Source organism: Rhinatrema bivittatum, chromosome 2 (assembly GCF_901001135.1).
Source record: "Rhinatrema bivittatum chromosome 2, aRhiBiv1.1, whole genome shotgun sequence".
Lineage (NCBI taxonomy): Eukaryota > Metazoa > Chordata > Amphibia > Gymnophiona > Rhinatrematidae > Rhinatrema > Rhinatrema bivittatum.
Window position 1 is genome coordinate 761,037,508 of NC_042616.1, and position 24,748 is coordinate 761,062,255.

The following is a 24,748-nucleotide window of genomic DNA, read 5'->3' on the forward strand; positions in this document are numbered from 1 at the left end:
AAGCGCAATGGTAACAGCACATGCCCTCTCCTCTTGCAGCTGCAGACAGTCTCTGTACTCAGCCGGTAAGGCTGAGCTCAGGTAAGTTTAAAAAAAAAAAAAAAAGTAAAAGCAAAGACAGTGTAGAGAGGTTTGCAGACTTCCTCTGGTCTCCGTACTTGGTATGCTATTCCAATGTTCATTCCTGCTCCCGTGGGGGTTAGGGAAACTGGGCAGCCTGGCGGGTTCAACGGCCCAGTTATGCTTCTTATCTGCATGCCGCATGGTAGGCCGTGGCGGCGTTTTCGCATGCTCCTGTACGTGCTTTACTACCCTCTATAAGATGTCAGTGTGTCCAGTTTTGGGCGCGCCTTTTGCACATACAAATATTTAGGCATTCGTGGTGCGCCCAGGCCTTGGCACACAGTTTGTGCGTGTGCTTTTTTGCGGCGCTTGTTCTTGGGGTGCCTAATTTTTGTGCACATAAATCTTGTGCATTTGAGATGTTTTCAGTGAGAAACAGCTGGATACACATTCTCCGTCGCCTGTGCACTGATGGCACCAGTAAGCAAGAGGATGTTGGAGAGAGATCTATACCGGAGAAGGTTTTCATGGGTAATGATTCAGATTGACTGAACCAAATCACGGTGAACCTAGAAGATTTGGTAGGCCTGATTGACAAACTGAAGAGTAGTAAATCACCTGGCCCGGATGGTATACACCCCAGGGTTCTGAAGGAACTCAACAATGAAATTTCAGTTCTATTAGTTAAAATTTGTAACCTATCATTAAAATCATCCATTGTACCTGAAGACTGGAGGGTGGCTAACGTAACCCCAATATTTTAAAAGGGCTCCAGGGGCGATCCGGGAAACTACAGACCAGTTAGCCTGACTTCAGTGCCAGGAAAAATAGTGGAAAGTTTCCTAAATATCAAAATCACAGAACATATAGAAAGACATGGTTTAATGGCACAAAGTCAGCATGGCTTTACCCAAGGCAAGTCTTGCCTCACAAATCTGCTTCACTTTTTTGAAGGAGTTAATAAACAAGTAGATGTAGTGTACTTGGATTTTCAGAAGGCGTTTGACAAAGTTCCTCATGAGAGGCTTCTAGGAAAAGTAAAAAATTATGGGATAGGTGGTGATGAACATTCGTGGATTACAAACTGGCTAAAAGACAGGAAACAGAGTAGGATTAAATGGACAGTTTTCTCAGTGGAAGGGAGTGGGCAGTGGAGTGCCTCAGGGATCTGTATTGCGACCCATACTTTTCAATATATTTATAAATGATCTGGAAAGAAATATGACGAGTGAGGTAATCAGATTTGCAGATGATACAAAATTGTTCAGAGTAGTTAAATCCCAAGCAGATTGTGATAAATTGCAGGAAGAACTTGTGAGACTGGAAAATTGGGCATCCAAATGGCAGATGAAATTTAATGTGCGATGCATATAGGGAAAAATAACCCATCTTCTAGTTACATAATGTTATGTTATTTATTTATTTATTTAGCATTTTTATATACCGACTTTCCAATAACAGAATTACTGATCAATTCGGTTTACATTTTAACAGAACAGAACGATGTTAGGTTCCATATTAGTAGCTACCACCCAAGAAAGAGATCTAGCCGTCATAGTGGATAACACATTGAAATCATATTTTCAGTGTGTCTTGGCAGTCAAAAAGCAAACAGAATGTTGGGAATTATTAGAAAGAAAATGGTGAGTAAAATGGAAAATGTAATAATGCCTTTGTATCGCTCCATGGTGAGACTGCACCCTGAATACTGTGTACAATTCTGGTCGCCGCATCTCAAAAAAGATATAGTTGTGATGGAGAAGGTACAGAGAAGGGCGACCAAAATGATAAAGGGAATGGAACAGCTCCCCTGTGAGGAAAGACTAAAGAGGTTAGGACTTTTCAGCTTGGAGAAGAGACTGCTGAGGGGGGATATGATAGAGGTGTTTAAAATCATGAGAGTTCTAGAACGGGTAAATGTGAATCAGTTATGTACTCTTTCGGATAATAGAAAGACCAGGGGGCACTCCATGAAGTTAGCTTGTGACACATTTAAAACTAATCGGAGAAAGTTCTTTTTCACTCAACGCACAATTAAACTCTGGAATTTGTTGTGGTTAGTGCAGATAGTGTAGCTGTGTTTAAAAAAGGATTGGATAAGTTCTTGGAGGAGAAGTCCATTAGCCATTAATTAAGTTGACTTAGAAAATAGCCACTGCTATTACTACCAACAGTAACATAGAATAGACTTTATTTTTGGGTACTTGCCGGGTTCTTATGGCCTGGATTGGCCACTGTTGGAAACAGGGATGCTGGGCTTGATGGACCTGGTCCGACCCAGTATGGCATGTTCTTAAACCTAAACACATTTCTCTCTTTGTTGCCTGTCATATTCAGGCATCTCAGCCTGACATGTCTTCTAACATGTGTCAGCATTGTCAGGGAGAGTTGTTTTCCTGATTTTGTTAAGCCTGGATCCTCCCAGCTTGATGATGGTCTGGTTAAGGATCTGTCTGGAGGTATGCCGAATCTTGGAACTTTCTTGACTGGTTCCTCCACAGGAGATGGCAGCTCTGTAGGCCCCGCTCCAGTTCCTTCTGGGTTTGGCCTGGATCCGGCTGCCTTTTCTTAGGTGGAGTTTTTTCAAGGTTTGCAATCTTTTCTTCAAGCACAGTCCTCAGCTTTGCTCATTTTTGTCAGGTCGGACCCTCAGCCCTATGTTTAAATGCCGAAACACACCTCTATTCACTGCAGGTAATCCTGTCAGGAACCTGGATGGCACTGATGAGGAGGCAGATCCTGATTCTCTGGCAGATGGAGAAATTTCTCCAGGTCTGGAACCGTGTCAGACCATGTTGTGGTTCTTTCATAAAGATGAATTGCTGGCCCTGATTTCCCAGACCTTAAAGATGCTGGGTGTTCCTGATGCAGATTCTATGTCTGAACCAAAGAAGAATCCCGTTTTGGTTTCCTTGCATAAAGCCTCAGCTTTTTCCCTGCTATGGACGGTATTCAGGAATTAATTGATCATGAATGGGGCGCCCCAGAAGCAGCTTTCAAAGGGGTTTTGGACATTGGAAGGCCTGTACCCCCTGGATCCAGTGGTGAGGGAGCATTTGTGTTTTCCCAAAGTGAATGCGCTGGTCTGTGCCATCTCTAAGCAAACGACTATCCACGTGGAGGGAGGAGCGGCTCTGAAGGATGAACCGGTAGATGTAGTGTATTTGGATTTTCGGAAGGCGTTTCACAAAGTCCCTCATGAGAGGCTTCTTCGAAAACTAAAAAGTCATGGGATAGAAGGCAATGTCCTTTTGTGGATTACAAACTGGTTAAAAGACAGGAAACAGAGAGTAGGATTAAATGGTCAATTTTCTCAGTGGAAAAGGGTAAACAGTAGAGTGCCTCAGGGATCTGTACTTGGACCGGTGATTTTCAATATATATATATAAATGATCTGGAAAGGAATACGACGAGTGAGGTTATCAAATTTGCGGATGATACAAAATTATTCAGAGTAGTTAAATCACAAGCAGACTGTGATGCATTACAGGAGGACCTTGCAAGACTGGAAGATTGGGCATCCAAATGGCAGATGGAATTTAATGTGGACAAGTGCACGGTGATGCATATAGAGAAAAATAACCCTTGCTGTAGTTACACGATGTTAGGTTATTTATTTATTTATTTATTTATTTTATTTGTGTTTTTCTATACCGGCATTCACGGGAGTACGTATCATGTCGGTTTACATAAAACAAGGGGTGATCAATACATTATAACATACATAACTAAAACATAAGAGTATACATTACAGTAGTATAAAACAAGTGCACGGAAGAGAAAGTTACAATAAACAGGGGTTATTCTAACTGGGATTAGAGTTAAAGGAAAGATAAACAAGTTTAATAAGAATTAAAACATTGTAGTGATTGGTTTGTAGTGATTGATTCCGTTTGGAAGGGAATGTTCAATTAAGTAATTGTTCTTTTAAATAAATATTTTATTTGATAGAAAATGTTCAGTATTGCTGTATTAGATTTTGCTGCAATTGCTGGAAGTGAATCCTTAAGGGTCTGGAAATGCTTTCATGAACAGCCATGTTTTCAGTCTCTTTCTGAAGGTTAGGAGACATGGTTCCTGTCTTAATTCCATATTAGAAGCTACCACCCAGGAAAAAGATCTAGGCATCATAGTGGATAATACTTTAAAATCGTCGGCTCAGTGTGCTGCAGCAGTCAAAAAAGCAAACAGAATGTTAGGAATTATTAGGAAGGGAATGGTTAATAAAACGGAAAATGTCATAATGCCTCTATATTGCTCCATGATGAGACCACACCTTGAATACTGTGTACAATTCTGGTCACCGCATCTCAAAAAAGATATAGTTGCGATGGAGAAGGTACAGAGAAGGGCAACCAAAATGTTAAAAGGGATGGAACAGCTCCCCTATGAGGAAAGGCTGAAGAGGTTAGGGCTGTTCAGCTTGGAGAAGAGATGGCTGAGGGGGGATATGATAGAGGTCTTTAAGATCATGAGAGGTCTTGAACGAGTAGATGTGACTTGGTTATTTACACTTTTGAATAATAGAAGGACTAGGGGGCATTCCATGAAGTTAGCAAGTAGCACATTTAAGACTAATCAGAGAAAATTCTTTTTCACTCAACACACAATAAAGCTCTGGAATTTGTTGCCAGAGGATGTGGTTAGTGTAGTTAGTGTAGCTTGGTTCAAAAAAGGTTTGGATAAGTTCTTGGAGGAGAAGTCCATTATCGGCTATTAATCAAGTTGACTTAAGGAATAGCCACTGCTATTAATTGCATCAGTAGCATGGGATCTTCTTAGTGTTTGGATAATTGCCAGGTTCTTGTAGCCTGGTTTGGCCTCTGTTGGAAACAGGATGCTGGGCTTGATGGACCCTTGGTCTGACCCAGCATGGCAATTTCTTATGTTGTTCTTATGTTCATGATAGGAAGATTGAGGCTATCCTTAAGCAATCCTTTAAAGCAGTGGCAATGACTTTACAGATAGCTTCTTGTTGCGCCCTAGTTGCATGATCTTGTCTGCTTCTCTCTCAGGAAGTTGATGATTCTGGAGTGGATTCCAGAGCGGTTATGGAACCTGCTGCCGCCTTTTTAGCTAATGCGAGCTGTGATTTGGTCAGTACCTCAGCTTTGCTGGTAGCAGCCAGGCGTCAACTATGGTTGCAGAATTGGTCAGATGACACAGCCTCCTAACCTAATCTTACAAAAATGCCTTTTAAAGGCTCGCTCATGTTTGGGAGCGAGTTGGAGAAATTGGCCAGTAAGTTGGGCGAATCTCCGGCCCCTCGGTTGCCACAGGATAGGAAGCAATTGCAGAGCCTCTCTGATATGAGGGGTCGTCTAGGTGGTTCCAAGCGCTTTCATCCCTACAGAGGGTCGACCTTTCAGAAGACTTGGGCTTTCGGTAGGTCTTAGGCCTTTCGTCCCTGACAACCCAAGAGAGGAGCAGGCTCGGGTGGAGGATCCTCCCGAGCTTCCCAATGAAGGGTTGTCGACCCACCTTCAGAAACAAAAGATAGGGGATGCCTCTCTCTCTTATCAGAGGTGGGTCGAGATCATATCAGATCAGTGGGTCCTGGAGGTGATATGAGAAGGATATGCACTGGAATTTTGCAACATTCCTCAGGGCGCGTTCATGGTCTCTCCTTGCCACTCCCCGCAGAAGAAGCAGGCAGTGGAATCTATGTTTCTAAAGCTCCTCTGGCTGAGAGCTGTGGTTCCAGTGCCTATGTCTCAAGAAAGTATGGGACAATCTTCCATTTATTTCATGGTGCCCAAAGAGGGGCTCCTTTCAACCCATCCTGGATCTCAAAAATGTCAACGGTCATTTGAGGGTGACTCATTTTCACATGGAAACCTTATGCTCAGTGATAATGGCAGTGCAGTTGGGAGAATTTCTGACCTCCCTGGATCTGTCTGAGGCCTACTTTCATATTCCTATCCATTTGGAGCACCAACATTTTCTGTGTTTTACAGTGTTGGGATGCTGTAATCGGTTTCGGGCGCTGCCTTTTGGTGTAGTCACCTCTCCCAGAATGTTTTCAAAGGTTATGGTGGTATTAGTGTATTATTGTTGTTGAGAAGAGACGGGGTCCTGGTACACCTGTATATGGACGACTGGATGATTCGAGCCAAGTCTCAGGAAGAGAGCCAACTGGTGACCCGCAAGGTTATCTCATTATTGCAGGAGCTTGGTTGGGTGGTGATCCAGGCCAAGAGCAGTCTTCAGCCATCTCTATCATTGGAGTATCTGGGTGTTTGGTTCAACATGAGGCAGGACAAAGTTTGCCTGCCAGATGTTCGGATTCAGAAATTGATGTCACAAGTGCATCAGTTGGTGAGCATTATACACCCAACAGTGTGGTCCTATCTACAGGTGCTCAGTTTGATGGCAACACTGGAGGTGGTTCGTGGGTAAGGGTGCGCATATGCGTCCTCTTCAGTGCTCACTGCTGGTTCGTTGGAACCTGCAGTCTAAGGACTATTCGGTCTGGCTCCACTTGCCAATGGAAATCTGCTCTTGCCTCCAGTGGTGGTTGCAGGAGGCTCGTCTGAGAAGGGGTGTTTCCCTGACCTCCCCAATCTGGTTGATACTCATGACAGATGCGAGTCTCCAGGGTTGGGGAGCTCACTGTCAGGAGCTGACGGCCCAAGCGCGTTGGAATGCCAAAGAGTCATTCTGGAACATCAATCGCCTGGAAGCCCAGGCAGTCCAGTTGGCATGCTTGCAGTTCAGCCACAGGCTGCGGAATCAAGTGGTCAAGCAGTCCGAGTGATGTCTGACAACGCAACAATGGTGGCCTACATCAATCAGCAGGGATTTTGAGATTTGCGTGCCTAACAGCGCCCACAGTTTCAGTCCTCTTCTACTGCAAAGGGTGCAGGGCCTCTGGAAGCTGAGGCTGTGGAGTTCAAAGCGTAGAACGTTCACTGTGACCTCCGGGGTCCTCTCTCGAAAGATGCTGGGAGCAGTATGCAGATAAGCTTTCCGGTCCTCTTCTACTATAAAGGGTGCGGGGCCTGTGGAAACTGGGCTGTGGAGTTCAAAGCCTGGAGCGCTCACTGTGACCTCTGTGGCATTACACCTGCATAATGCCCTTCTTGCTCAAAGTGGACTCAGATTTTCATTTGAATCGTTCCATTTCCTTGTCGTCCTTGGAAAAGATCAGGGACATGGAGGAGTATCGCCTCCTGCGTCCCTTGGATGTCAAGAGACATGTTGTGCAGTATCTGGAGATTTCTGAACCTTTTCGAAAGACGGATCGTCTGTTTGTCCTTCATGGTGGAAGGAAGCAGGGCGAACCAGCTTTGTTGGCTACTATAGCTCACTGGATTAAGGAGGTAGTCAGGACTGTGTAGGTGCATGCTGAAAAAGCCGTTGGCTACTCAGGTTAAGGCTCATTCCACTAGGGCTAAGGCAGTGTCATGGGCAGAGGTTAGATTGTCATTTCTCGTCAACCTTTGCCAAGCTGGGACATGTTCCTCCTTACATACCTTTTCCAGGTTTTATTGTCTGAATGTGCAGGCCTGGGTGGAAGCAGCCTTTGCACGTGCGGTGTTGACTGGACTATGGGCAGCCTCCCACCCTGTTCGGGAGTATCTTTGGTACATCCCACTGGTCCTGAGACCATCTGTCTACACGCTAGGAAATGGAGAAATTACTACCTCCCTGATAATTTTGTTTTTCTTAGTATAGGCAGATGGACTCAGCTTTTGCCCTCGGCTGCCGAATGATTGTGGCAATGGTCCTCCTGTGAGACTCTGGATCCCAGGGGGTTACTGGTAAATGTTCATCCGGTCCATTGATTGAGGTACCTACGTTCTTACTTGAGTTCAGTGTTTCTTGTTGGTTGAGTACAGATATAGTTGACTATTTTTAATCAAGTTTTATGCTTGTCTGTCCACAGTTGCTTTGAAGAGAATACTGGCAGGCTGGTGTCACTGCAGGAATATATATATATACTGTGACATTAGCCTGCTCCATCTGCTCGCAGGGGATCATAACCCACTGGTCGTGAGTCTATCTGTCTACACTAAGGAAAACAAAATTATCAGGTAAGTAGTAATTTCTCCATTGCCAGTGTGAAGGGGCAAGTGTGTGCCCAGGAGTGGGACTTAAGATTTGTGGAGCCCATACCTATTTGTGATTTATAGCTGCTCAAAAATGCTACTGCTTAGAACTTCTACTGTCTCTTTTGCTCGCCTCTGTCACTGTTCATTGTGCTGGTTTCCTTTCAAATTCTAGACTGTCTTCAAACAGTTGATTCTTATCTACATGTATGTCCATGGCTATGTCCATCCTATTTATCACCCATAGTGCACCAACATGCTCTTGTTTTCTCCTTTCTTGGTTCTGCACTCTGCTCTGTACTCCCTTTACTAAACCAACAGCATTGTGTACCTTTTTCTCTCCTATCCAAGACGTCACCTCCCTGACACTTTTATAGTTAAACCCAAAACATCTCTTTAAATTGTCTTACCCAAAGGAGACTGGATGGCTCAGGAGAATTGTCCTAGCATTATATAGCCTTTTACCTCTAGGTCACTGGTTCAAATCCAGGCCAGGTTGGCAGGAACTTTAAAAAGATGGCTTATGTTTGTGGTCTCAGCCCAGTTCTTGGGGCCATAGAAGCATTTACATTGTGCCTACATTAGGTTCCTTTATAACTCTTCTGCATGCCTTGTCAATGATTGATCAAAGGAAAGAGAGGTTTATCCAAATCCTTTTGCATCTCTTATCTGTTTATAAGTTTTGTGAGTCTTGCAAATGAAACTAAATAAATCTTGGAGACTGAAATGTCACCCAAATAGGCTATTTTATTATAAAGACTGTACATAGTAAAAACTGCAACACTAATCAGATTAAAGCATAAGATTTTACCAAAATTTAGATAGTTTGCATACCCTAGAGAGATTGTTAAAGATAGAATATGTAAACAGAAAGCAAAGCTCTGCCACTTATTATTTTTGCAAGCAAAGATTAGGATTTACAGCAGTTGGTCAAACTGCTTCTTGTAGATTAGATGGGGAGGGAGGTCAGATCAGTCTGCGCTCATATTTCATGATATCAGCTCCTCTGACGTTTTTCTGTCTCATTTTCTGTCTTATACTTTTTGGCAGCATGTCTATAACAATCATAGGTACTGTCAACCCTGTCAATCATGGGTCATCATGTGTGCATTATAGACAATTAACTTTCCACCTAGGATATGTTTTGATTCATAAAGTGATGTCTTCTCATTGTTTTTCTGAAACAGAAGAAAAGTAAATGTGTGGCCTTGTAATGTGTGCAGATACTCAGGGAGCTATAGACAATTCTCAGCGGTTCCAGCAAATATGTTCTTGGCTTTTTTCACAAGCATCAGTATTTTTTGGTATTCCATCTTGGTTCCCAGAAGTTAGCATGAGTCTCATCTTCAGCCTGTAGAATTAGACCTGGAACCTTATCCGTTGTATTTACATGCAAAACAATTGTCACAAAACCAAGCTGACCACGATGTTTGACTTTATCATCTTAAATTTATATAATTTTGCTTATTTTAAATGGCTAGAAATAAATACATTTTTATCATTAGGAAATAGTGCTTTGCCTGTTTTCAGTTTTCAGTGCTGAAATAATCTCTTTCTTGCTTAGTGGACAGATGTGGCAGAGAAAAGAGCTGAGCTGGAAACTGAGAAGCTTAGAGCCTCAGCTTCTGATGCATATCGAAAGAAGATTTTAGAGCACGAAATGACTGATGTACAGGAACTTGAGAACCTAAAACAAAGTGAGTGTATTTATTTGCATTTCAAGCATAATCTAAGGATATATTTCTTTACAGAGAGGGTTGTGGGTGCAACAAACAACCTTCCTGTGGAAGTGATGGAGACAAGGACTGTATCTGAAGTAAAGAAAGCATGGATGGACAGATACAGTCTCTTCCTGCCATCATGTTTCTTTGTTTCTATTTCGTTTCCTTTCTATGAAGTCACAAGACTTATTATTATGAGTCCATTATTCAAAGCTATTTAGCTGGATAACTCACAAGTTATCCAGCTAAATAGCTTTGATAACTTGCAGGTCGATACTGTAAGACCGCGGGAGAGCGGACGAACGCCCGCTCTCCCGGCGCGCGCACCGGCCCCTCGCCGGTGCGGGCGATTCAGTATTTAAATGAGGTGACGCGGGAAAAACGGGGAAAAGGAGGCGCTAGGGACACTAGCGCGTCCCTAGCGCCTCCTTTTGTCAGGAGCGGCGGCTGTCAGCGGGTTTGACAGCCGACGCTCAATTTTGCCGGCGTCGGTTCTCGAGCCCGCTGACAGCCACGGGCTCGGAAACCGGACGCCGGCAAAATTGAGCGTCAGGTTTTTGGCCCGACAGCCGCGGGCCGAATTCAAATTTTATTTTATTTTATTTTTTTTTACTTTTTTTTACTTTTGGGGACCTCCGACTTAATATCGCCATGATATTAAGTCGGAGGGTGCACAGAAAAGCAGTTTTTACTGCTTTTCTGTGCACTTTCCTGGCGCCGGAAGAAATTAGCGCCGACCTTTGGGTCGGCGCTAATTTCTTAGAGTAAAATGTGCGGCTTGGCTGCACATTTTACTTACTGAATCGCGCGTGCATACCTAATAGGGCCATCAACATGCATTTGCATGTTGAGGGTGCTATTAGGTGCCGCGGGTGGGCCGCGTGTTTTCCTCCCCTTACTGAATAAGGGGTAAGGGAAAACACGCGTCCAGAGCAGGCTGACAGTGCGCTCCGACGGAGCACACTTTACTGTATCGACCTGTTGGATGGATAACTCGCCATTTAGCTGGATAACTCACAAGTTATCCAGCTAAATGGCGAGTTTTGAATTATCCTGACTTATCTGACTAACTTTTATCCCAATAAGTCAATATCTAGCATAGATTAAACTGAATAAGAAAGGGGCATTTTGGGGAGGTTCTGGAGTGGGGATGAGTTAAGAAGATCTTCAGCCCAGATCACAGTAGCAATCTACTGCGACCTAAGCCCAGAACTTCTAGCATAGCTAGGAGAGCTATGCTGGAAGCATGGGGTAGCCTATAGTGCTGGATAACTTTAAAACTAACTGGCATTATTCAAAAGTTCCTGTTCGTACCCCAGATCAGTCCAGACTCCTGGGTTTTCCCTCCCTGCGAGTAGTTGGAGACAGAGAGAGTTTTATTGACACTGCCATGTTAATCTAGTGTGCCATCTGCGGTCCCTCAGTATTTCTCTGTCTCCAGCAAATGATAGTGGTGTAAAACCTGCAGTCTGGAGTGTGTAAAAAAAAAAAAAAAAAAAAAGAAAGAAAAAGAAGATAGATCTCCAGATCCTCAAAGTAGGTTGCTAGGTCCTGGTGGTGACCATACCTCCTGGTTTGAGGTGGACAAGCTGTGGGTTGGTGAACCTTGATGCAGCTCGGTCCATGGAGGTGTATATTTGATGGACCAGATCCCTCATATCCCATGATGCAGTGTTGATTCCACAGACTGCTTTGCACTGGGTATTCCGTCTGAGCAGAAAAATATTGCCTTCTATTATCTTTCTGACCATAGCTAGGGGCAGCATTGTACGCATCATTAAAGTTTGTTTAAAAAAAAATGAGAGAATAGAGGTGCTGCCTCATGGAAGGAATCACTGTGCCTGGTCGGTAGAAGCCTCGCTTACTGCTGCAGAGCTGGTCACCCATTGGATTTTCTGAGGCTCAGATAAACAGGATAGTGATAGTGGTGCCCTGCTAGGGCAACATGGTAATGGCGTGCGGGAGGCAGTGCCAGACCTATTCAGACTCACAGTCTTGGCTGAATCAGATAGTTTGTGCTCACTGTGCATCCCTGGCACTTCAGGGGAACCCAGCACTAGACCAAAGGCTGCACAAACCCCGTGGGTGTTGGGATCTGGCACCAAGGCTTTCCCTGTTAGCATGGGAATGGCAACCATTTTGAATTCCCTGGTGTAGTGTCTGCGGGGAAGGCAGGAGAATCCCCACCTCAGCTATTACCGGCAGTACCCGGTCCCAGAGAGTTACAGAGGGGCTCTGGCACAGAGGAGCATATTCTGGATCAAGATTCAGAAGATTCTTAGGAGTTTCTGCCGTTTTTGTTCTGCTTATGCACAAAGCTTATTCAGCAAAAAAAAGGCATCAGGAGATGTTTGCTCTCGAACCCAGTTTCAGTCCACCAATAGTGCTCGGCCCTTAAAGAGACCCGGGCTAATGAAGAGGAAACACTCAATAAGCATTTGACTATTTTTGGGAAGGGTACAGATGATTTGGAGGATTCCGATGGAGCAGTGGAGGAGTGTCCTGGAGCAGAGTCAGCCATTTATGGGGCAGACCCAGACAAAGGACCTGAAGGGGTTCCAATAGCCGAGGGAGATGACCCTAAGGTGGTGTGACTTTTTCACAAGGAGGAGCTTGTGATCAAGTTTTCCCAGAAGGAATCCGACCTGGAGGGGGAGGGTCTCATATTGGATGAGTTGAGAAGACTAGCGAAAGCTTTCCCATTTCACAAGTCTGTGAAGAAGCTGGCGGTTTGCATGAGTCTGGCTTGAAGGTTAGCAGAACAATGGCAAAGCTGTATCCTTTACTGGAGGAGACATTGGAGCTTATGGCTCTTCCAAAAGTGGACGCTTCGGTGTCGGTGGTAACAAAGAAGACCACTATTCCAGTGTCAGGGTCAGCTGCATTGAGAGATGTGCAAGATTGAAAGTTGTTCATCTCAAGAAGATTTTTGAGGTCTTGGCCATGAGCATATGGGCTGCAATTTTCAGTAGTTTTATGCGGAAGGCATGCCTATGTTAGCTCCAGCAATTGCAGGACACACTGGCTACTTCAGGGGCTGTCACGCAACAGGCTGTTGCGTATGGGGCTAATGACCTGATCAGAGCTTCTTCCAGGATTATGATGTCTGCAGTGTTAGAAAGTTGCTTTGTCTACAGAACTGGTCGGCTGATATTTGATCCAAATCTCAGCTAGGTGCCCTTCCATTCAAAGGCAGGTTCTTGTTTGGAGAAGACTTGGAACACAAGACAAGCCAAAGGGCAGAGATTTGTTCCCACTCGTGCACGCTTTTGGGACAATAAAAGATTTCACCAGAGTAAAGTTTCTTCGGGTCACAGAGGCAAGGCAGGCAGAGCACAGTCCTGGGAACAGTCCTTTCAAGATGGGAGTAAGCCATCCTGAGACACAACCCCGGTCAGGGATCTGGGGGTACAAAGTTCTCAATATGATGTGAGATCGGTCCAGTTTCGCCATCGGAGGGTGTCTAGCGCTCTTAGAACAGACCAACTTTACTACAGATCGGTGGGTCCTAAGTGTGAAAAGATGGTTATGTGTTAGAATTTGCTTAGCCAATAAGAGAGGCTTACATCATTTCTCCTTGTGCTCCCACACCGAGCAGGTGGCTGTTCAAGGGACAGTGGACCACCAGGGACTATAGTGCCAGGTCCTCGAGAGGAGCAAAGAACAGGAAAGTATTCCATTTATTTCATGGTGCCAAACAAGGAGGGGATATTTCAGCTGATTTTGGATTTAAAGAAGGTAAATGTGGCCCTCGATGTTCTTCGTTTCCTCATGGAGATTCTGAGGTCAGTCATAGCTGCGAGTTCACAAGGAGAAGATCTTGGCGTGTCTTGACTTGACTAAGAAGTACCTGCACATAGCCATCTGACTGGAGGATCTGCAGTTTCTGCAGTTCATGATCCTAGGGGAACATTTTCAGTTCTGGGCCATTCCTTTCGGATTGGTAACAGCACTGCGTACATTCATCCTGGTGATGGTGGTTCTCAGACAAGAAGGTGTGTTGGTGCATCTGTATCTGGACAACTGGCTCATATGGGCCAAGTCAAATAACCTCTGTCAGCAGTCTGTGCAGCAAGTGCTACTGCAGTTAAGGTCTCTGAGATGGGTGTAAATCTGGCCACGCCCTGGAATATCTAAGGGCTTGGTTTGACACATGGGAAGGAAGAGTTTTTACAGGGTCAGATTCATCACCTGTTAGGGCGTTTGCAAGTCCTGGGCTATATGGCATCCACATTGGAACTGATACCTTGGGCGTTTGCACATATGCGGCCTCTTCAGAGAGCTCTTCTGTCCCAGTGGAATCCATCATCGGAGAAGTTTCATCTTTCCTTTCTGCACGAAGGGAAAGGCGCAGAGACAGTCTTTCTTGGTGGCTTACTCACGCCTGTCTGGGGCATGGTGTAGAATTTGAGATCCCAAATTGGGTGGTAGTCACCACCAATCCCAGTCTTTCTGGACCTGGGGGGGGGGGGGTAGTCTGTCAGAAGCAATTGGCACAGGGTCAGTGGTTGAAGGAGGCATCATGGTCTATTAATCGGTTAGAGACTAAGCGGTGCATTTCGCATTGCTTGTCTTTCTGCCATGGTTACGCAGCTGGCCAGTGTGTGTTCTTTCGGGCAATGCAACAACAGTGGCCTACATCAACCAACAGGGCGGGACCAAAAATGGGCAGTGGCTCAGGAGGCCCAGAAGTTGTTTCTCTGGGTGGAACAGCACTTAGAGCACCTGGTGGTGTCTCATTGCCAGGGTAGATAGTGTTCAGATGGATTTTCTCAGTCTGAGAAAACTAGATCCCGGGGAGTGGGAGCTGTGAGACACGGCAATGCATCTCCTTCACAAGAAATGGGGGTATCTTCATATGGACTTAATGGTGACAAGGCAGAATGCCAAGGCATGTCATTTTTATAGCTGCCGGAGAGAACCTGGAATAGAAGGAATCGATGCTCTAGTTCTACCATGGCCACTGGTGGGCAAAATGATTTGGCAGATAGAGCAATATCCAAGCAACCTGATCCTGTTGCCTCCAAAGTGGCCTTGTCTTCCATGGTTCACAGATCTGGTCAATATGGCCATAGGTGGGCCACTGAGGTTAAGTCATCTGTCGAATTTTCTCCACCATGGCATAGTATTTTCAGATCAGATGGCTCATTTCTGTCTTGCTTTGAGAGGAGGTGGCTGAGACAGAGGGGATATTCCGAAGAGGTTATTATCACTTTGTTGCAGGCCAGGTGACCTTCCACATCTTTGATGTATGTGAGGATTTGGAGGGTCTTTTGAGTCCTGGTGTATCCTTAACAGAGTGCAGACTATCCAGGCTATGGTGTTGCATATTTTGGCTTTTTTGCAGGATGGTTTGGTCAAGGGGCTGGCCTTTAACTCTCTGAGAGCACAGTTAGCAGCATTGGGCTGTCTTCGGGGTAAGGTGCAGGTATATCCTCTGTCCGCTCATTCGGAAATGATACATTTTCTCTGGAGAGTGAAAAATTTGCGTCCTCCGGTAAGAGAGATGTGTCCCTCCTGGAACCTTAATCTGGTGCTTAGAGGAATGTGTGAGGCTTTGTTTGAACCACTGAAGAGGGCAACCATAAAGGACTTGAGGTCTGAAGGTGTTTTTTCTAGTGGCTATTTGTTCAGCCAGGAGAATATCAGAGCTTCAAGCTTTGTCGTGTTGAGACCCCTTTCTGCAGATTTTGAAGTCTGAGGTATCCTTGCGCACAGTGCCTTTCTGCCTAAGGTGGTTTCAACATTTCATCTTAGTCAGATTGTGGAACTTCCGGCTTTTCCAGATTTGGATTTGTCAGCGCCTCACGCAAAAGAGCTTCGAGTCATGGATGTCAAGCGAACATTATTGAGGTAACTTTAGGTTACTATTGATTTCAGGAAAACAGATCACCTCTTTGTGTTGTGGAGTGGTCTAAATGGGATGCAAGACGTCAAAAGCCATGATTGAGCGTTGGCCGAGTCGATTGGCTTGGTCTATATTTGTAAGGGTCCTCCTGTGCCTCAGGGGTTTAGGGCTCACTCAACTCGTTCTCAGGCAAGCTCTTGGGCCAAATCCCAGCTGGTGTCCCGCAAGAGATTTGCAGGGCAACTCTGTGCTAGTCATTAAACACTTTTACCGGGCTCTGGATTCCATGTGTTTTGGTGAGTGTCCACTGAGTGGGATTCTTGCAATCCCACCCAGTTTGAGGGAGCTTAGGTACATTCCAGGAATCTGGATTGATCTGGGATATAAATAGGAAAGGAAAATTGGTTCTTACCTGCTAATTTTTGTTCCTAGAATATCACAGATTAGTCTATAGACCCATCCATTGGGAGGAGAGAGTCCGCTTGTACTGATGATTTGTATATAATGCAGAGTTTTTGGGAGATTCAGTGCTGTTCCCCTTTAGTTTCTTGGAACGATTTTCCATTTTATTGCAACTTCGCCTTCCTCCTGCTTGTTGTGGGAGTTTGGATTCAAGATTCTTAGTGTTGGTTCAATAGTTATTATCTTGGCTTTGGTAGAAGTCAGTACTGAAGGGACTACAGGTGGTACATGAGTTTATATGGCAGTTTGTCAATAAAACTTCCTCTGTCTCCATCTGCTGGCAGGGAGACAAAACCCAGGAGTTTGGACTGATCTGTGGTACTCCAGGAACAAAAATTAGTAGGTAAGAACCAATTTTCCTATATCCAGTTAGGTTTAAAATTATCCTGCTAAAGTAAACGGATAAACTTAATCGGGGATATTCAGTGGGAGTTTATCTCACTGAATATCTGGAACAAGTTATCCAGCTAACTGTAGCCAGATATATTATCTGCTCGCTTGCTTACTGAATATTACCCCTATAATATATAGAAGCAGGGCAGTAAAAGCTTCCATTCCCTCAAAGTTTTACATAACTGAACGCAGTACTCCAGGTTGGGTCTCACTAGTAACTTATACAAGTGCAATATTGCGTCCTTTTTGTTGATACTTCTGCTTATGCATCCGTGCATGCTGTTAGCTTTCTCTGTTGCTTTGTTATGTTGATTGGCAACCTTCAGATCATCTGAAATGATTCATAGATTGTATAATGATTGGCTCCTTTTAGGACATCTAAAATGATTACTTATATATTTTTTGTTTTACCATTGCCAGTTGTTGTCCTCATTAAGTGACCAAGTGACTTTTTTCCATCCCTAATGCATGATTTTACACTTTTTTTTTCTACTGAAGCATAATGCCCTGCTGAGTTTCTCTTTGAAAACCTGGGATGAGCCGTTGCCACAGAGTCCTTACCCCCACGCACTTTGCTGGTGTAAAGTAAACCCTAAGCCACCACTCCTTTTTTCCACATTATGGGGAGGGTTTTTACCATGGCAAATAGCCGCTCAGCTGTGGAAGTTCTTTTAAAAATTCCCTGCTTTATGGCAAAGCACCTGTAAGTGTGCAAGCTGGGTCGCTTACTGTTTTGTCTGTGCAATTTTATTTTCTTCTAAGATTGAGGTCTATCTAGCTCAGCTGAAATTTTAGAAAAATGTTTGTTATAAAGATTATCATCAGTGCCCACCTATTTATTTGGGTTTTTGGTTTTTGGTTTTTTTTAACTAATTTTGTTTTTAATGGACTGACACCCTCACTACTTTTTAATTTTAAGATGAAATGGATGGGAAGATCTGAGGCTTTCCTTGAGAGCCAATAGTTTAATGTTATATTGAGGGAATTTATGAACTCATTGGTGAAAGCTGCCAAACACAAAACCTCCAGACATGAAAAGCTGCAGACACAAAGTAGAAGTGTTGACTGCTGAAAGCCTTTTTTCTATTTCGTATAACTCCAAGAGGTACAACCAAAAGCCTTTTATTTTCATGCAGGTGTGCTTTGCAATTTCTCAGCTGGGTCTTCTCCAAAAGCTGTGGAATGCCAGCAGCAGAGCAGGAGTGAATTGCAGCAGCAGACTGGAAACATTTGCTTGAATGATGTTTCTTCAACGATCAGCTCATCTCACTGTAAGTTGTTCATTGGGCCACCGTTCTCGTCAATACAGTCCTTTTCTTTCAGAAATGTCTATTGAGATTTATTTGGTAACAGGTCTTTGACTTGACATGAATTGTATTAAATTTGTAAGGGAAGGGCTAATTCTCGCACTTTGGCTCGAGTCATAATGGTACCGATATAATAAGGTGCACTGGAACTGCCACGGGTTTGTGCGCATCTAAATGCGTGTTTATGCGTGCGTTTTCCTGCGCAAAGCCCTATACAGGTATATAATAAGGGTTTTGTGCACGGGAAAAAAGAGCGCGCACACGCACTTACAGACCAGCGATTTTTCTGGGCAAGTGCATGCTAATGGCATGCAAAGGAGGCGATTATTTATAGGAAATACAGGGAGCTGTGCTAGCAGGGACATCAGGTTAGTGCAGGTTTTTTAATGCAGATTTTTAGCTCCTGGGTCAGGGCAGGAGGTAAGTGTGGAGACACTTTTTTTTATGCTTTTGTGGGCGAGCCAAACAGAGGATGGAATGAGTAGAGAAAAAGCAGCTTCTCAATGAGACAGAATCGCCAATCTGCATTTCACGCTCTCGCCGGCAGTCAGAGTCCAATCATGAAGGGGTCAAAGGTGGCTCTGCCCACCTTCACATCAACTTCTGGACCACTAATTTATTCATTCTTTTGAAAAAGAGAGGCTTTTGCCCTAAGAATCAATCGCAACGCTGATGGGTGTGTGTGCAGGTTTCTGCACGGATGTCTGCATGTTTTACTACATAGGGTCATTAGCTCGCGTTACTGCGTGCGGATTTTATGCATGTATCTAATTAACATACACAACCATTATTACATCCTGCACTTTCGCTGGTTTTTGCTGCGTGCGTAGAAAAATCAGCCCAGATTTTAGCGCAGTACTCGGCCCCAATATTTCTTCTCCTCAGTGTGGTTGAGCGGCAGGACATTAGGCTTCTGTAGCATACAGGTTCTCCTCTCATGGCCATATATTTGATATTAGTCATAAAGAAGCTGATAAGCAACAGATAATTTCAAGGGTCCCAAAGGTCCACTGGCTGCTACCTTTGCTGCTTCTGACTTTGATATCCAGTAGAATTGGGGGCCCATTGGCCTTTACTCCGGCAGGTGCACACCTGCAGCCGCACCTCTTCTAACCTTGGAATTGGATGCTAATTATTTGTAGATATCCGTTGAAAGGTCATCATTGATTTTCTAATAGGTCACAGTTGCAAACTACAAGAGCAATTTGAACGTGCCTGCTTTACCCAGCTGTCCCCAAAAGAAAACACCCGAAACGTCACACAAAGTGCACGCATTAAAACTGCTCGCCTGCTTTATGCCTCTCTCTTGTATGGACAGCTGAGAGGGGGGAAATAGCACCCATACTTTTGAAAATGATACAGTATGTAACATTCTTTCATTGCAATTTTCAAAAGCCCACTTCTGGCACAGCATGTACTTACACATGTATAACCCAGTTTGAAGTGCGTAAATCCTTTTGAAAATGGCCTCCAATGTGTGCATGCGTTGTTTTCGTCCCCCAAACTAACCACACCCTTTTTAATGCAGAGAAAAGACACGCTGCAAAGTCCTTTTGCACGTACTTTCAGCAGCATTGAAGAAGGGGGAATTTTCAGTCAGGCCAATAAGCTGCACAAAATGGCTTAGAAATTTGCCCTGGCACTTAGCAAGCACTGCACTCGGACTTTAGGAGACTTAAAAAAAAAAATTAAAAACAGTGTTTGACCTAGAACAGTGTTTCAATTCAAACATTGCACAAGGTACAGAAACTTTAAATAGATGAATCTGAATAAATATTAGTGCTTTTAATTGCATAGATTTCTCTATCGCAGGAACTGAGAATAAGTCCAATCACTGCAGCCATTGAAGAGATCCATGCATTTCAAATCAGTTGCTTTTACTCCAGACTTAGTTTCAGTTGAAGGGGATATGACCGATGTTTGAGAGTCAGGCCTTGGGTTTGTCATAGGCTGTTTGCAACTGTACTACAGTTTTGCATATTTTGATCGTAATAATTTTGATTTCTGTAGCACCTTTTAACCAACCAGTTTGAAACGTTCCTAAAGCCATTTTTACAATGAGTGGCCTGCCAGCAAATTCATGTATAAAGGCTTTCATATGGGAAAGGAGAATATTGTACATATTACTCAACTGCAGATGGTACCTACAGTACCTGAATGGAATCTGCTTTGAAGTGGCTGAAATGCAGAAAATAAAGAAAATAAATACATAAAATAAAGTGACCTGGCCAGGAACCTACAAAATCAGTAAGGAGTTAAACTTGAGGTTCCAGGAGTTGTCCTGACTTGCAGTTGAATGTTGTAAGCACCATAGCTGAGCAACCCCAAACGTACATGCCAGAGGATAAGACCATAAGATATGCCATACTGGGTCAGACCAAGGGTCCATCAAGCCCAGCATTAGTGGCCAATCCAAGACACAAGTACCTGGCAAGTACCCAAACATTAGATAGATTACAAGCTACTATTCCTTATTGATTACCATCATAGCAGTTTATGGATTTATCCTCTAGGAACTTATCCAAACCTTTTTTAAACCCAGTTACTCTAACTGCTGTAACCACATCCTCTGGCAATGAATTTCAGCGCTTAACTATGCACTGAGTGAAAAAGAATTTTATTCAATTTGTTTTAAATGAGCTACTTGCTAACTTCATGGAGTGTCCCTTGATCCTTCTGTTATCTGAGAGAGTAAATATCCAATTAACATTAACTTGTTCGTCCTTTCATGACTTTGTAGACTTCTATCATATCCCCCCTCAGTCGTCTCTTCTCCAAACTGAACAGTCTTAATTTCTTTAGCCTTTCCTCATAGGGCAGCCATTCCATGCCCCTTATCATTTTGGTTGCCCTTCTCTCCATTTTCTCCAGTGCAACTATATCCTTTTTGAGATGCAGTGACCAGAACTGCACACAGTATTCAAGGTGCGGTCTCACCATGGAGCAAATCAGAGGCATTTTGACATCCTCTGTTTTATTTTCCATTCCCTTCTTAATAATTCCTACCATTGTTTGCTTTTTTGACCACCGCAGCACACTGAGCTGACGATTTCTGTGTATTATCCACTATGACCCCTAGATCTTTCCTGGGTGGTAAAAACCTAACATTGTGTAACTAAAGCAAGGGTTATTTTTCCCTGTATGCATCACTTTGCACTTATCCACGTTAAATTTCATCTGCCATTTGGAAGCCCAAACTTAGTCTCACAAGGTCATTCTGCAATTCATCACAATCCGCTTGAGATTTAACTACTCTGCATAATTTTGTGTCTTCTGCAAATTTGATCACCTCATTTATAAATGACCTTTCCAGATCATTTATAAATATATTAAAAAGCACCGATAAAGGCCTCTGTTCCAGTATATAAGTAACAATTTAGGATGGGTGCAGAAAACAATTGGTGGTCTTGATTTGGTGTTTTTCGCCGTTTTGTTTAATTCACTTTGAGCAGCATCAGCAGGAAGGAATTCAACATCAAATTGTAGCACTACAGATGACATGCTAATGACCCACTAGGTTATCAGAAATGAAGAACATTAATTTTTTAAGCATTTTTGGCATGCATGCAAATAAAGGTTGTCTATCTCTGCTCTTGACCATACTTCTACTATATGTACTGTACTGGAACATTTTTTGATGTTTAAAGGTAACTGAAAAAACTCATTGGGACATACAGAAGAGTTAATTTAAACATACACATCTTAATACTTCCTCCTGAGAAGCTGAAACACCTGATTTAAGTGCTTTAAATGTGAATAGAAAGTGTATTTTCTCTGCAAGTAAATATAAGTTTGCCCTTCTTATCTAAAATCATGGAGAAAGTGGTTAACACCCAACTCTCTGATTTCCTAGAAGAAAACAATATCCTACACCCCACCCAATATGGTTTTCGTAAAGACCGCAGCACCGAAAAACTCCTACTCGCACTAACGGATACCGTTCTCAAAGGCATGGACCACGGACAATCATATATACTCGCCCTCCTCGATATCTCAGCCGCGTTCGATACCGTAAATCATCAAATCCTCTTATCACGATTAGCAGAGATAGGCATCTCAAACACAGCCTTATCCTGGTTCTCCTCATACCTAGAACATCGCAAATACTTAGTCAAGCTCGACGATTTTGAATCCACACACATTCCCCTCACACAAGGGGTACCCCAAGGCTCCTCTCTATCCTCCACCCTCTTCAATATATACTTACTCCCCCTCTGCCACCTCCTCTCTAAACTAGGACTAAAATTCTTCCTGTACGCTGACGACGTACAAATACTTATTCCAATTCAAAAATCCATCAGCGAAACCCTTCAATACTGGGAAACATGCTTGACATCCATTAACTCTCTCCTCTCCAATCTCCATCTAGCACTTAACACATCGAAAACTGAAATCCTCATCCTAGCTAACCAACCCCTCAACTCAATCCACCAAATGACCCTCGACGCCTCACAATATCACACACTACCGCCCTGTGTCAGAGATTTAGGAGTAAGCCTAGACAATCAACTCTGCTTCAAATCCCACATTAAATCACTCCTAAAAGGAGGCTTCTACAAACTACAAATCCTCAAAAAACTTAAGCCCCTTCTCCACGCCCATGACTTCCGCACAGTTATGCAAACCACCATACTTACCAAACTCGACTATTGCAACTCCCTCCTCTTAGGACTCCCCGCCTCTACCATTAAACCACTCCAAATTCTCCAAAATGCCATGGCAAGAATCTTAACAAACACCAGAAAAACTGACCACATCACTCCCATACTCCAAGACCTCCATTGGCTCCCCATCACCTTCCGTTCCCAATATAAAACACTTACCATCCTCCACAACACACTACACAACAACAATTCACCCTGGCTTGAAGACATGCCACAATTCCGTCAATCTAACCGCCCCACCAGAAACTCCCTTGCTGGCACTCTCCAAACTCCCTCACTTAAAATTGGACACCTCACCGCCACTAGGGATAGAGCCTTCTCCATTGCGGGCCCTACCCTCTGGAATTCCCTACCCGTCACACTCCGCTTAGAACCATCCCTGAGCCATTTCAAAAAAGGAATCAAGACCTGGCTCTTTAAACAAGCATACCCTAATTCCACCCAATCCTAGCCGATGTTTACCCATTATTCACCTTAATCCCAACCTAGCCTATACCCTTACCTGATACTTTTCAACCACCCCAGAACTTCCCCCCCCCCACACCCCCCTCCCCTGCAACCTTCCCCCCCCCCCACACCCCCCCCCCCTCTGTAACCGTCACTGTGTATCAAGTGCACAAGCCCCGCGCTACTGTAATCAAGTTCCACATGCTAAATGTGTCAAGTGCACATGCCATGTAACATTGTATATTAGTTCATTTGCATATATAACCCTAACCGAATGCAAATAGTTGTATCGCTGCTTGTTAAATATCCTCTCTTTTACTTGTGTACTCACCCAGTTACCCCCTCCCCTGTTCATTGTAATTTCCTTTCCTTCTCAGTTTTTTGTAAACCGACATGATGTGTCCTACGAATGCCGGTATAAAAAAGTTATTAAATAAATAAATAAATAAATAAATAAATGAAGTCCAGATTTTGATATTTTCTCTTTCTGATAAGTTTCCTTAGATAGAGGAAGGGGAGACCTGGACTGCAGAGAGCGTGAACTGATGGCCGAAGTCCGGGATTTGAGGCAGAAGCTTGCTAGTCAGTCTCTTAACAGACGTCGTGCTGCATCCTCAAACACAACGTGCACCACCTAATGGGCACTGCTACAGAGCTAAGGCCCTTGCTAATCAGTGAGAAAGAACTCTTTTCTAATCACCAGTATTGATTTTTATATTTATTATAAATACTTTTGAGATGGTTTTTATTTTGTACAGAATATACTGAAGAAAAAAAATAAAGTTTGGTCCATTTCAATTTTAAAACAATTTTTCTTTTCCTTAAAAATGTCTAAAATTTCTGACTGATTTCAAGTTTTAGTCCCATGAAAATAGGACAGAACGGTCAGCCTCCATTTATGGGCATCTGTTAAAGCTGCTTCGAAGCCAGGAAGTGAGGTTCTTTTCTTCACTGCGTTGAGGCTAATAGAGTCAGACTTTGAAGTGTTATTTGTCTGTCCAGTATTATTCAGCCTCGGACTCTATAGCATTTTCAAGTGGCAACAACTGCTAATGTACAGCCAGGCTCCTGCGTGCAGAGAGGATAATTTTCAAAGTCATTTCCATGGGTAAAACGGTGCTTCACCTACAGAAACAAAACTGCTCAACTGATATGCGGGTGTATGAAATACATTCATACAAGCCTGGCGAGGCTTGTATGAATGTATTTTACCTACCTACATGGATGGTGGCATTCCTGAGGGAGGGCTATGCACTTAGGTGTACACCCTTTGCATTTTCAAAAGTATGTGCATCTTTTTCCTCGAACAAACTATGTGCATGTACTGGGAAGCATAAATATGTATGGGTAGTTTTGGTGGGATCATTTTTATAGAGAAAGATATATGCTAGATACTTGTTTCTACTTTGAGAGAATGTTTTTGAAAACATGGCTAAATACCTAAATGTAACACTGTCCATAGTAAACAGGATCTTGTTTTAACAAAAATACATGTGAGGCAATGTAAAGAGATGACCAGGAAAATCCTAACATTCTCTCAACTTTCAGAAACTACATCAATAGCAAAGTGTTGGTGTGCCACATCTACCATTACATCTGTTCTATACATTCACAAATTGGTTACTTCAAAGCAACCTGAAAGAATGTTCAATTGGTATGCACTGCCTAGGAAAGAATTCATAAAAATTCATAAAAGATGAATTGCAGGTGTATCCACAGTCGAAACACAAAATTCTCAAGATTGTTTCCACAGATTAATGTTTTTGGAATAACATTTATTTAGGTAAGGAAG

General features: G+C 43.5%; 1 protein-coding gene across 2 annotated transcripts in view; it reads left to right on the forward strand.

The window, feature by feature from the left end:
• The window catches only part of TBC1D31 (TBC1 domain family member 31), a 151,838-nt gene extending 128,078 nt beyond the window's left edge, over positions 1-23,760 (forward strand). For both annotated transcript variants that reach the window (XM_029591966.1, XM_029591967.1), the window contains 3 exons: positions 9,679-9,811; positions 17,675-17,809; positions 23,452-23,760. In XM_029591966.1, coding sequence (XP_029447826.1) covers positions 9,679-9,811; positions 17,675-17,809; positions 23,452-23,594 — 411 coding nt within the window. In that variant the 3' untranslated portion in view covers positions 23,595-23,760. The remainder of the gene's footprint in view (positions 1-9,678; positions 9,812-17,674; positions 17,810-23,451) is intronic.
• Positions 23,761-24,748: the final 988 nt, after the last annotated feature.